This window comes from Hyla sarda, chromosome 5 (assembly GCF_029499605.1).
Source record: "Hyla sarda isolate aHylSar1 chromosome 5, aHylSar1.hap1, whole genome shotgun sequence".
NCBI classification, from domain to species: Eukaryota; Metazoa; Chordata; class Amphibia; order Anura; family Hylidae; genus Hyla; species Hyla sarda.
In genome coordinates, this window is record NC_079193.1 from 133,311,973 (window position 1) to 133,325,622 (window position 13,650).

A 13,650-nucleotide genomic window follows, 5' to 3' on the forward strand; every position below is an offset into this window, starting at 1 on the left:
CGTCCAGTTGTGTAGCAAGATCCATTTCCCATAGTCTTAGGGGGTAAGTTTTAACACAAGTGTTTGAATGCAAATAATAAGAATAGAAAGGTTTAAGGCCTTTCAGAGTGGAGGCCAGGAGGGTAAAGGTAGTCCTATGCACTCCAATCTCTGAGGGGCGTAAAGATTGCAGGAAATGCCTGACCCTTAGAGATTTATAAAAATCAACATGTGGTAGATGATACTTGCCCTGTAGAAATTCAAAGGTTTGCAGTCTACCCTGAACAAAGAGGTGCTTAACATGTGTGATGCCATTATCTATCCATTGTTCAAGTGATAAGTCAGAAAGAGAGGCTTGAGCAAAGGAAATGGGTAAGTCTTCTAAGTCAGAAGTCATGTCTTGTTTTATAGCTGTCTGGTAGTCCACCCAAACAGAGTATGACGCTTTCATTATTGGGTTAGTTAGGCGCGGGGTTGGGAGTGACCACGCAGGGAAAAGAAGAAGATCATGTAAATTGTAAGGGAATGCTAGCTTGTTTTCTATAAAAGCCCAAGGGGTATCTAACTTCATACACCACCAATTTTTTAACATGGCAACTAATGTCGCCACATAGTAGCCTTTAATGCTGGGAACACCCATTCCACCCGCTTGGGGCGACCGTGCCATTATCCTGGATGCTAGCCTAGGCCTTTTCCCAGCCCAAATAAATTTAGAAAGCAGGGATTGTGTTTTGTGGAAGAAAGTAGAGGGCAGCGATATGGGGAGAGTTCTAAAAAGATACAAGAGTTTCGGAAGCATAAACATTTTGAAAGTTGCTACTCTCCCTGTCCATGAAATGTCATACCTGGAAAAGAACTTTGCATCCCTCTCCATCACCGCCAACATGGGAACATAGTTTGCATTGTATAAAGTAGAATGTGGATAGGTGACATGTAAGCCTAAATAATCTATTCCCTGTGCCTTCCAATCAAAGGAGAAACGGGATCGTAGAAGGGATTCAGATTCCACAGAGAGGTAAAGGGAAAGGATCTGCGTTTTTGAGCTATTTAAATGATAGTATGATAAAGAACCATACTCAGCTATATTATCTAAGACCGCTGGGAGGGAAGTTGTAGGGTTCGTTAGGGATAACAATATGTCGTCCGCATACAGGGATATAATATGGGTATTAGAGGCCAGGGGGATACCGGTTATGCGGGGATCTGATTGTAATGTATGTACCAGTGGTTCTAGGGAGAGGATATAAAGTAAAGGGGAGAGTGGACACCCCTGCCGTGATCCGTTGCTGATAGAAAATTCTGAGGACAAGGCACCATTTTTGCTAGCACTCGAGCTGACGGGTGGGAGTATAATGATGAGATCGCAGAAAAAATGCCTCCCGAAAAACCCATTCTCCTCAGTACTGCAAAAGCAAAGGACCAACGTAACCTGTCAAAAGCCTTTTCGGCATCTAGTGCAAGCACCACGGCAGGGGTGTGGGAAGACTCAATGTAATGGAGGAGATGGAGCAGTTTTCTAGTGTTGTCCGACGTCTGCCTACCGGCAACAAAACCAGATTGGTCGGGAGATATAAGGAAGGTGAGAATTGCTGATAATCTGTTTGCTAAAAGCTTCGCATATATTTTTATGTCTTGATTTAAAAGCGAAATTGGCCTATAATTTTGGGGGAACTCTGTCGCTTTACCCGGCTTGGGGATGGTAGTTATTAAGGCCTGTAGGTTTTCCTTAGGTAGCTGACCCGTCAACATAGCTTGTCGGCAGAAATCTCGTAGGGGGGTGGAGAGGGAGGTGCAAAAAGTTTTATAGTAGGAACTGGTAAATCTGTCCGGCCCTGGGGCTTTACCCGACGGGAGGGAGCGTATTATATGTTCAATGTCCTCAGACTGAATTTCCTTATTTAAACTCTCTAATTGAGTAGCTGAAAGAGTAGGAAGGTTTAGTTTAGCTAGGTAAGTCTGGATGGCCAAGGAGGCGTCAGGGGACGTGGGCATGGAGTCCTGCAAATTGTAAAGGCGCGTATAGAACGCCTGAAACCCCTCTGCTATATCCTTGGGAGTATATAGGGGGGGTCTGTTTTTCTGGGTGTATCAGTTTAGGTATGCGAGAGCGTTCCTGTTGAGCCCTGAGACGGTGAGCTAGAAGCTTCCCAGCTCTATTGTCCTGAGCGTAATAGGTCGCTCTGGTTTTCCTATAAGCTTTTTCATAAGCTGTCAACATAAAGCATCGCAGGTCACGTCTCAGGGTCCCAAGTTGAGTCGCTAATGTGATGGAGGGGGTAAGTTTGTTAATTGCCTCCAGATCTCTTATTTGGGTTAGCAGTTGGTTAATCCGAGTATCCCTTTGCGTTTTAAGTGTCGCCCCGAATTTTATGCACAGTCCCCTCACTACTGCTTTATGGCAATTCCACAAAATAAATGGGCAAGAGACTGACTGATGATTTGATAGAAAATATTCCTGTATGTCACTCTGCAATCGTTTGGAATATTCCTGGTGGGACAGCAAAAACTGACTCATACGCCACATGTGAGCTTGAGGGGATGATACTTCATCAGCAAGAGTCAGGGTGATAGCTGCATGATCCGTCCATGTTATCATTTCTATCGAGGAGCTGGCCGAAGCCGGTAGAAGTGAGCTGTCCACCAGGAACATATCCAACCGTGCATAAGAATTATGCGCCGCTGATAAAAAGGTATATTCTCTCGCTAGAGCATTGTGAATATGCCAGATATCATATAACTCATGCTTCCACGCCCAAGATGAGAGAGAAAGTGAGGGTAATCTAGATTGTGAGGTCGAATCCACAGAAGGTTCCATGACTGTGTTGTAGTCCACACAGAGCACTAAGGAGCCCCAAGTCTGTTTGTTAACTAGTGTCAGGAGTTTGTTTAAAAACCTAATTTGGCCCTTATTAGGTGCATACAGCACTACTAAAGTTAGACGTATGTTATTGATCGTGCATCGCAATATGATAAACCTCCCCCTTGGATCAGACACCATCTCCTGCAGCTGAAAGGCTACCGTATTTCTAATTCCTACCAACACCCCCCTAGATTTCGAGGAGAAATGTGATTGATAGATGTGTGGAAAGTTAGAATGCTTTACTCTATGAGCATCCCTGGAGAGGAGGTGAGTCTCCTGTGCACAGACAACATCACAACCCAGGGATCTGACCTCCCTCCAGAAATGGGAACGCTTGTGAGGAGCATTGAGACCATTAACGTTTAAACTGGCTATCTTTATCACCATTGTATAAGCAGATCAAATACGATATATAGGCTTGTCAGCAATAGAAATAGGAGCGAGCGCGCCTCCCAGCCAGCACGCGCCCTCTCACATAGAGTAGGCAAGGCACATAGGTCTGAATCAATAGTGTAGGATGGCATATACTCAAGCTTTAAACAAAAATCACACGTAAAAAACAACATAAAACAAACAAACAATAGTGCATGGCACCTAAGGAAGGTACCAGCATCTGTAGGAGGGCAACAGTCCACTCTGAAACCGGACGGGGACAGGTCACCAACAGGGCCCCACATCCCACCCATATGAAAGGAACATAATTACCGCCATCTACCGCTCAAGCTGTAGACCAGTCCTGGGTCAGCCGCGCTTGAGCTGCTGCTGTGGATGGCCGCACGGGTTGTGCCAGGTCTAGATTCCAGGTGTGGAGAAGCGCACGTCCCTCATCTAGGGAACGGATAGTATGTATGGAGTTCCCTCTCTTGATCAGCAGGCGAACCGGAAAGCCCCAACGGTATGCGATGTTAGCTGTACGTAGAGCTTGGGTCACTGGTTGAAGCAGTTTGCGCGCTTGAAGGGTAGCCGCTGATAAATCTGCGTAGACCGCTATCTGGTGATACGGAGCTGGTAAACCATTCCGTCTGCGTGAAAGTTCCATTACTTTTTCTTTGGTTGTAAAAAAATGCACTCTAGCCAATACGTCTCTGGGGGTGGTGTCTGGGAGGTGTCTCGGCCGAGGTATCCTATGTGCTCTGTCCACTGCAGCTTCTTGGTCAGTGCATGATGGCAATGCCGCCTTAATAAGCGAGCGGACATACTCTGGTATGTCCGCTGGTGGAATAGATTCAGGCACTCCGCGCAATTTTATATTGTTGCGGCGACTGCAGTCTTCAAGGTCCGCCACTTTTGCTTTAAGCGCCGCCACTTCCTCATCCAGATCTGTGTGAGAGTCTATGAGGATGTTGTGTGAGGAAGAGAACTCCTCAAACTTAGTCTCCAGGTGGTCAACTCTCCCCCCCAGGTCCTCCACAGAAGCTCTGACAGGAGCAACCACAGCATTCATATCTAACATTACTGAGCGTCTTAATATCACAAGCATAGCCTTCATGGAGACGTCTGTCAAAGCCTCCCCGGTAACCGTTATAGAGTCCAGAGCTGCATCCCCTGCTGTAGAACTCAGTATAAAAGGTGCCTCCGTACCTTTCTGCAGATTTTGAAGCCGAAGAGACTGCGTTGATGTCGGAGAGGCTGTAATCAACCTCTCTGGTCGGCTAAGTGGCAACAGCACAGGAGAGTCATGGCGCGACCGTTCAGAGCCGCCCGTTGGCGAGGTAGCCTCCTCAGCAGTAGAGCGGGGCGAGAGCTTTTGTCTGCCACTGTTTCTTTCCTCCACCGGAGTGAGATGATGTAGCTTCGGGTCAGACAGGGATCTGCGCGGCGGTGTGCCGTCCGGTTGCCGCTCTTCCAGAGCACCTGCCTTTGGAGACGCAGGAGAGGGTGTGAGGGAAGAGCCGCCGGCGCCATCTTGTGCAGTACGGGCCGCCCGGGTAAAGCTGAATTTAGCCAGCGAAATGCGCCCGGTGGCTCTTTTTCTCCTTCCCGGCATGTCAGGCAGTGGTTCCGACACTCACGGAGCCTGGTTCGCTGCGGTGATCGCTAGTTTTAGCCGCTAGATTGGGTGTGTGGAGCGGAGCTACTCTGCTAGCCGACCATCCACTCCGGCTGCCAGGCCACGCCCCCCCTTGTTCAAGGAATTTATCTAACCCTAGTTTCAAGCCCACTACCCTTTCTGCTGTGACCAGTTACTAAAGCAGACAGTTCCATTGTGTATAGGAAAGAAAGGGTGCAGATCAGCTTGCCACCATATAAACAGAGTCCTGTGTAGAAACCACGCATTCATGACAGAGTCCTATGTTAACAGCATGTCATCCCAGACACGTCTCTTAACTGGAGAGAAATGCATGGCGCTTCTTTTCATTTCACAGACAGTCATATTTTTTTCTTCTATTCAAATTTAGATTAGTAAATCAAATTCATCGTTTCGGGGATCTGGACACTACTTTTTGGATTATTTACTGTTCCATTGTGTCGTCAAATAAAACCAAGACTGAATCTTTTGGTCTCAATTTTATACATCAGGCCTGAAGGAAATGAGGGTCCTGGCCAATACCATCCCTACAATAAAGCATGGTGGTGGCCGCATCATTCTGTATGGGCGTTTTCCAGCTGCTGTGTCACAGAGACTGGTCATGGTTGTTAAAAATTTAGCAAAGTACAGAGATATAAAAACATGATCTTGAGTCCTCAGATTATGACAAAGGTTCAGCTTCCAGCAAGACAATGACCCAGAGCACATAGCCAAGATAATACAGGAATGGATTAGGGACAACTCCAATGTCCTTGACTGGTTTAGCCAGAACCCTGACTTAAACCCAACTGAACATTTTGGAGAGACCTGGGAACAGTCCCCATCATCCCCACCTGAAAAGTTTGAGAGGATCTGCAGAACAGAATAGTAGAAAATCCCCAAATCCAGATGTGCAAACCACATGGCATCATACCCAAGAAAACTGGAGGCTGTATATGCTTCCGAAAGTACTTTAAATACGTACTAAGTAAAGGAAATGAATACTTATGTCACTGCAATAGTTTTGTTTTTCCTTTACAATACATTTTTAAAATATTTGTAAAATTCTGTTTTTTGCGTGCTGAATGAGGATGGGGGAAAACTTGAATTTCAACATAGTAAAATGTGAAAAATAAGTGAGAAGGTCTGATGACTTTTTGAAGTATACATCTTCCAGTTTATCTCCACAGAAATTAACCAATCCCCTTATTGGGGGGGGGGAAGAACCCCCTCCAGGGAACAATACCCTTAACTAAAGACCTACCCGTAAAACATGATTTTTACTTCTACTTTTAAAATTTCCTAAATAATAGAACAAAAAGAGTGGTTAAAACTTTCAGGAAATGCACTTGAGTAAATTTCATATAAAGCCCACTAGATGGTGCTATTTCTATATATATTTCTCAATATACTTTTGCCACAGATAACTGATTACTCCTTTTGGTATACCGTATTTATCGGGGTATACCACGCACCGGCCTATAACACGCACCCTCATTTTACCAAGGATATTTGGGTAAAAAAAGTTTTTTACCCAAATATCCATGGTAAAATGAGGGTGCGTGTGTGCACGTGTATACCCCGATATACCCCCAGGAAAGGCAGGGGGAGAGAGGCCGTCGCTGCCCGCTTCTCTCCCCCTGCCTTTCCTGGGGTCTAGAGCGCTGCTGTCGGCCCTTCTCACCCCCTGGCTATCGGCGCCGCTGCCCGTTCTGTCCCCTGACTATCGGTGCCGGCGCCCCATTGCTGGCGCCGATAGCCAGGGGGAGAGAAGCGGTGCCGACAGCCAGGGGGAGAGAAGGGGCAGCGGCACCCATTGCCGGCGCCGCTGCCCCGTTGCCTCCCCCCATCCCCGGTGGCATAATTACCTGAGTCGGGTCCGCGCTGCTGCAGGCCTCCGGCGTGCGTCCCCTGCGTCGTTGCTATGCACGGCACATTGACGTCATGCGCCGCGCCGTTCAGCGCATAACAACGACGCCGGGGACGCACGTCGGAGGCCTGCAGCAGCGCGGACCCGACTCAGGTAATTATGCCACCGGGGATGGGGGGAGGCAACGGGGCAGCGGCGCCGGCAATGGGTGCCGCTGCCCCTTCTCTCCCCCTGGCTGTCGGCGCCGCTTCTCTCCCACTGGCTATCGGCGCCGGCAATGGGGCGCCGGCACCGATAGTCAGGGGGACAGAATGGGCAGCGGCGCAGATAGCCAGGGGGTGAGAAGGGCAGACAGCAGCGCTCTAGACCCCAGGAAAGGCAGGGGGAGAGAAGCGGGCAGCGACGGCCTCTCTCCCCCTGCCTTTCCTGGGGGTGTATCGGCGTATAACACGCACACAGACTTTAGGCTAAAAATTTTAGCCTAAAAAGTGCGTGTTATACGCCGATAAATACGGTAATTACACCATATGCAACATTGAGAATGACCTAACACCTGCCCTAACATTATCTGTGGCATAAGTACCGTATTTATCGGCGTATAACACGCACTGGTATATACCACGCACCCCCCCCCCCCCCCCCCCATTTTAACAGGAAAATTTAAGTAAAAAAATTTAAATGTAAAATAAATGACTTGGACTAAATGCCACATCATCACCCCCAACTTCATTTTCTTCTGCACCTCAGTTTGGTCCTGTCCCCTCCAGTGCCACATGATTCCTTCCCTTTTATCAGTCCCTGTGCCACATTTACCCCTCTCATCGCCACCCCCCCATGTCTCATCATCCCCCCATGTCTCATCATTTCCCCGTCATAGACCACCACTAGCCATACAGACATTAAGCATTTAGTGCCTCCCCCCACCATCATTTCCCCTTGTCTCATCATCCCCCACCCTGTCTCAACATGACCCCCATCATTCCCCCTTCATCATCCCCCCACGCTGTCTCATCATCCCCCCCAACCTGTCTCATCATTTCCCTCTGTCTCATCATCCCCCAATCATGTCCCTCCTATGCCAATGGTCTTCAACCTGCGGAACTCCAGATGTTGCAAAACTACAACTGCCAGCATGCCCGGACAGCCAACGGCTGTCCGGGCATGCTGGGAGTTGTAGTTTTGTAACATCTGGAGGTCCGCAGGTTGAAGACCAATGTATATGCTATTCTTCCACTTTCCTTACCTGGCTGCACTTCGGCTGTCTTGCGGGCTGCGGTCAGTGAAGCAGATGAGTGACGTCCTCTCCCGGCTCCTCTGCGCGGCATCAGGGATGTCACTTTTCGGCGGCGACTACAGGAAATGAAAAGTGACGTCACTGATGCCGCGCAGAGAAGTCGGCAGAGGACGTCACTCATCTGCTTCACTGACCGCAGCCCGCAAGACCACCCGCCTGACCTGCTGAAGCGCAGCCAGGTAAGGAAAATAAACAAAACTATGAAAAGCAGGGAAAGGGGGAATGATGAGGGAGGGGGAGGTAAGAAAAATGAAAAGTAAAACTGTCACTTGTTTTCTCCCGCACTATCCACAGGTACTGGTGGATAGTGCGCGAGACGCTGATTAAAAGGTAGGGCAGATCCGGACAAGGAAGGGCAGTTTTACAGAGCAGGGAGGAGACGCCGCTGCTCTGCCGCTTTAAATCAGTGACCAGAAGATTTATCGGCGTATAAAACGCAGGCAGGCTTTTTGCCTTAACCCCTTAAGGACACATGACGTACTGGAACGTCATGTGTCCACTCCCGATCTATAACGCGGGGCCACGGCGTGGCCCCGCGTCATAGCGGGTCGGGCCCGGCCTCTAACAACGGCCGGGACCCGTGGCTAATAGCGCGCGGCATTGATCGCTGTGCCGCGCGCTATTAACCCTTTAGACGCGGCGTTCAAAGTTGAACGCCGCGTCTAAAGTGAAACCGAAAGCATGCCGGCTAGCTCAGTGGGCTGTTCGGGATAGCCGCGGTGAAATCGCGGCATCCCGAACAGCTGACAGGACAGCGGGAGGGCCCCTACCTGCCTCCTCGCTGTCCGATCGCCGAATGACTGCTCAGTGCCTGAGATCCAGGCATGAGCAGTCATGCGGCAGAATCATCGATCACTGGTTTCTTATGAGAAACCAGTGATCAATGTAAAAGATCAGTGTGTGCAGTGTTATAGGTCCCTATGGGACCTATAACACTGCAAAAAAAAAAGTGCAAAAAAAAAGTGAATAAACATCATTTAACCCCTTCCCTATTAAAAGTTTGAATCACCCCCCTTTTCCCATAAAAGAAAAAACACAGTGTAAATAAAAATAAAAATAAACATAAATGGTATCGCCGCGTGCGGAAATGTCCGAATTATAAAAATATATCGTTAATTAAACCGCACGGTCAATGGCGTGCGCGCAAAAAAATTCCAAAGTCCAAAATAGTGCATTTTTGGTCACTTTTTATATCATGAAAAAATGAATAAAAAGCGATCAATAAGTCCTATCAATGCAAAAATGGTACCGTTAAAAACTTCAGATCACGGCGCAAAAAATGAGCCCTCATACCGCCCCATACACGGAAAAATAAAAAAGTTATAGGGGTCAGAAGATGACAATTTTAAACGTATTAATTTTCCTGCATGTAGTTATGATTTTTTCCAGAAGTCCGACAAAATCAAACCTATATAAGTAGGGTATCATTTTAATCGTATGGACCTACAGAATACATATCAGGTGTCATTTTTACCGAAAAATGTACTACGTAGAAACGGAAGCCCCCAAAAGTTACAAAACAGCGTTTTTTTTTAAATTTTGTCGCACAATGATTTTTTTTCCCGCTTCACCATAGATTTTTGGGCAAAATGACTGACGTCATTACAAAGTAGAATTGGTGGCGCAAAAAATAAGCCATCATATGGATTTTTAGGTGTAAATTTGAAAGAGTTATGATTTTTTAAAGGCAAGGAGCAAAAAACGAAAATGCAAAAACGGAAAAACCTCCGGTCCTTAAGGGGTTAAAGGGTACCTCTCATCAAATAAACTTTTGATATATTTTAGATTAATGAATGTTGAATAACTTTCCAATAGCATGTTAATGAAAAATATGCTTCTTTCTATTGTATTTTTCCCGATCAGTCCTGTCAGCAAGCATTTCTGACTCATGCTGGAGTCCTAAACACTCAGAGGTGCCAGCCTGCTTTGTTCACAGCCAAACAGGCTGTGAACAAAGCAGGCTGGCAGCTCTGAGTGTTCTCCTTTGTGAACAAAGCAGACTGGCAGCTCGTAGTGTTTAGGACTCCAGCATGAGTCTGAAATGCTTGCTGCCAGGACTGGTAGGGAGACCCCTAGTGGTCATTTCTTCAAAGTGGAAAATTAAATAGAAAGAAGCATATTTTTTAATAACATGCAATTGTAAAGTTATTCTGTATACATTAATCTATAATATATCAAAAGTATTTTTGATGAGAGGTACCCTTTAAATTTAAGCTTTAAAAGTGCGTGTTATACGCCAATAAATACGGTTCATTGAGAACTATATAATAGCACCACCTAGTGGGCTTTATTTGAAATTTACCCAAGTGCACTCTTTTTGTTTTTCTATTATTTAGGGAATTTTTAAAGTGTAAATAAAAATCATGTTTTAAGGTCTTTAGTTAAGAGTATTGTTCCCCAGATGGGGTTCTTCCCCCAATAAGGGTATTGGTTAATTATTGTTTAATCCCAAGACTCACTAGGGACCTATTTGTGTTATATCTCCACAGAAGACACATACAGTATGCAAATAATAAATGCATCTGTAATTGGCAGAATGCTTATTACTGTAGGTAAACTGTCGCCTTCTCTGAATATGTCACCAAGACACCATTACAACAAAGGTATGCCTGCGCACACACTAATGTTTTGGCCAGTACTTTGCATCAGTGTTTATAAGGCCAATCTCACACCAGTACAAAATAGGCACAAACCCCTAAGGTGCTAATAGATCAATGTGGGTCATTACACTCACATCTGTAAGGCTGGGTTTCCACTTGGCAGATTTTGGAAAACTGCCACTGAAGTTTTTGAGCCAAAACCAGAAGTGGGTCCAGCAGGAAGGAGAAGTGTAAATCCTTCCTTTATATTTCCTATTCCTTTTAAATATACTTCTGGCTTTGGCTCAAAATCTGTGGTGGAAATCCAGTCTAATATGAATGCTCAGATAGGCCTGTATTACATTCAAGTGAGCAGAACATGTAGTGGACTCATATGTACTAATATCAACTGTAGTGTATTGATATGTACTAGTAACACACACATATATAGATATTATATATATATATATATATATATATATAAAAAATATTATATATATATAAAAAAAATAATATATATATATATATATATATATATATATACACATACACATATATATATATACACACACATATATATTATACATACACACACACACACACACACATATATACACTTATTAAAATTTCTATTTTCCTAAATTGCATTGTATATCCTTGTTGAGATGAACTTCTGCCTCCTTCCCCCCTCCCATCGAGCATCGAAGATGGCATCCCCGAGTTGGAATTCGGGAGAGCTGAGGAATGCTTAGGTGAAGAAATACACAGGAGTTTTAACCAATTAGCTTCTTTTCAGACCCAAATCACATAACCTCCTGCACACAGCATTGTATAACCCCCCCCCCCCCCCCCCGTAGTCTCTTGTATCATCTCAGCTAACAGGTGTCTGGGTGGTCTTTTCCAGCGTCTGCATCACTTGTGATAAAACTAATCAGGAAGGGGGCAGATCTTCACTGGGTACAACCAGGATCTATTTCAAACCTACATAATAGGAAACCGTAAAATGGATATATTTATAGCTCTTCTTGGTTTAGGAGTTATTTTCCTGAAGCAATGAAGTGCCCTTAAGCTAAGTGTTTGCAACAGCCAATCACAGGCCTCAATGGAGGTTCTAACACAGAATTACGAGCCAAAGCCCTGCTAGATGAAGAAGGGAAGGTAAACAAACACTGGCAGAGAGTGGCAGGGAACTTAACTGGCACACTTTTTTTTTTTTTATGGTAAAACATTTTTGTATTAAATTTGGACAACAATACTAATATTTGTAACCTAAAAAAATGTTATGAATCTTTTCAGTTCATTCTCTATTTTACTGTATACAAATTTACTTGAATCAACCTTTCTCTGAATCAACACAGTAAGGATATAGGTTAAACTTGATGGACTCTTGTCTTTTCTGCACAGATTTATCAAAAACACATAATTTCTTTCATTTTTGAAAAGGCCTCTGAAAAATGAAAGAAGAAATGTGATTGGTTGCTATGGGCAGCTTTTTCTCTGCACTGGCTTTGATAAATCTCCCCCTATGTTACTTTACCAGGCAGAATTTGCTAAACTTATGCAAGTTCATGTTACTTAAAAGGCCTTTACAGTATGAACTGTAAACCATGAACAGGGCGAATACATAAGCAAATTAAAATGAACAAATGCACAGAAAACAAAACCACCTATTGCAATTTACTGATTAACTGAAGCCTAATAATAGCAGATAGAAAAGTAACTTACCATCAAGTCCTTTACTCGATTACTTAGCTGATCAATAAATAATATGGGAAGATAATGAACAGATTTTCCCAACTGTATCCTGAAAGTAACAAAACATGACCATGAGTCAATAACAACCAAAATGACAAACAATGGAGACTATTTATCAAAACCTGTGTAAAGGGAGAGTGGTGCAGTTGCACATAGCAACCAGATTGCTTCTTTTATTTTTAAAGAGGCCTTTGAAAAATGAAAGAAGCGATCTGATTGGTTGCTATGGAGTGCACCAGGATGTACATCTACTTCATAAACATAAAGCAAGTCCAGGAGTCAAAATTTCACCAAAAGCCGGGGCATAAAAGCCAAGGGTACAAAGGGGTAGATTCATCAAAACTTGTGTAGAGGAAAAGTCGACCAGTTGCCCATAGAAACCAATCAGAATGCTTATTTTATTTTTGAAAAGGCCTTTGAATTTCCCTTTGACGGTTCGGTCTACATGGGAGAGGGACCTTGGGATCCTGACTGATGAGGACTGGAGTACTGTGCTGGCACTTTACCTCATTTTTGTCTCTATCTGAATCTAATAGGCTGTCTCAATTGTTCTTTATTCACAGGGTTTATAAGACTCCCTCATTTCTTCATATGATAGGGGTAAGGTCTGACTCGGCTTGTCCGCGATGCAGTGAGCTGGAGGCACACATGATGTGGACGTGCCCTTGTTTGCTGACTTATTGGACTGAAGTGCTGCAGCTCATTAGAACTGTGTATGGGGTGACCATTAATAGAGCTCCCAGGGAATGCCTACTTGGACTTATAGGTTGTGGTCAGGAGCCCTCCCTGGCGGAGGTTGGGATCCTGAGAATCTTATATCAAGCCAGGAAGTTGATCGCACAGTTTTGGATCAGATCTTCTCCTCCGGGAGTGGCTGATCTCATTGCAAGAGTAGCTCAAGTAGTGAAACTAGAAAAGGGGATCTATACTAAGGGCAAAGTGGAGAGGAAGTTTGATGGTGTCTGGGGTCCCTGGGTGCAGAGATTCGATCCCCCTGCAGACGTATCTTAACTTAGGATGGGTCCTTCTGAATAGTAGGGCTAACAAGAGAGCTAATGTTGGGGTGCCCTGGTATGCTGCGTTTCCCTCCCTGATGTGTATGAGGATGGCTGTGTGAGTGATTTAGTGGAAGGCGATTGCGAACGCTATTTTCCATGGCTTCGGGGGACTGAGTTTTTATATCCTTTTTTCCTTTTTTTCCTTTGTTCTTTTTTATTCAACTATGTTATTGTTGTGGATTTGCTGGAGATGGTTTATGGTTTCTGACTTATGTACACTGAGGGTTGTGGGGCATCGGTGGGGTGG

General features: G+C 45.1%; 1 protein-coding gene across 1 annotated transcript in view; it reads right to left on the reverse strand.

Moving 5' to 3' along the window:
* The window catches only part of CLPTM1L (CLPTM1 like), a 90,634-nt gene that overhangs the window by 51,673 nt on the left and 25,311 nt on the right, over window positions 1–13,650 (reverse strand). Inside the window, exon 6 of the mRNA XM_056520290.1 lies at window positions 12,316–12,394. Coding sequence (XP_056376265.1) covers window positions 12,316–12,394 — 79 coding nt within the window. The remainder of the gene's footprint in view (window positions 1–12,315; window positions 12,395–13,650) is intronic.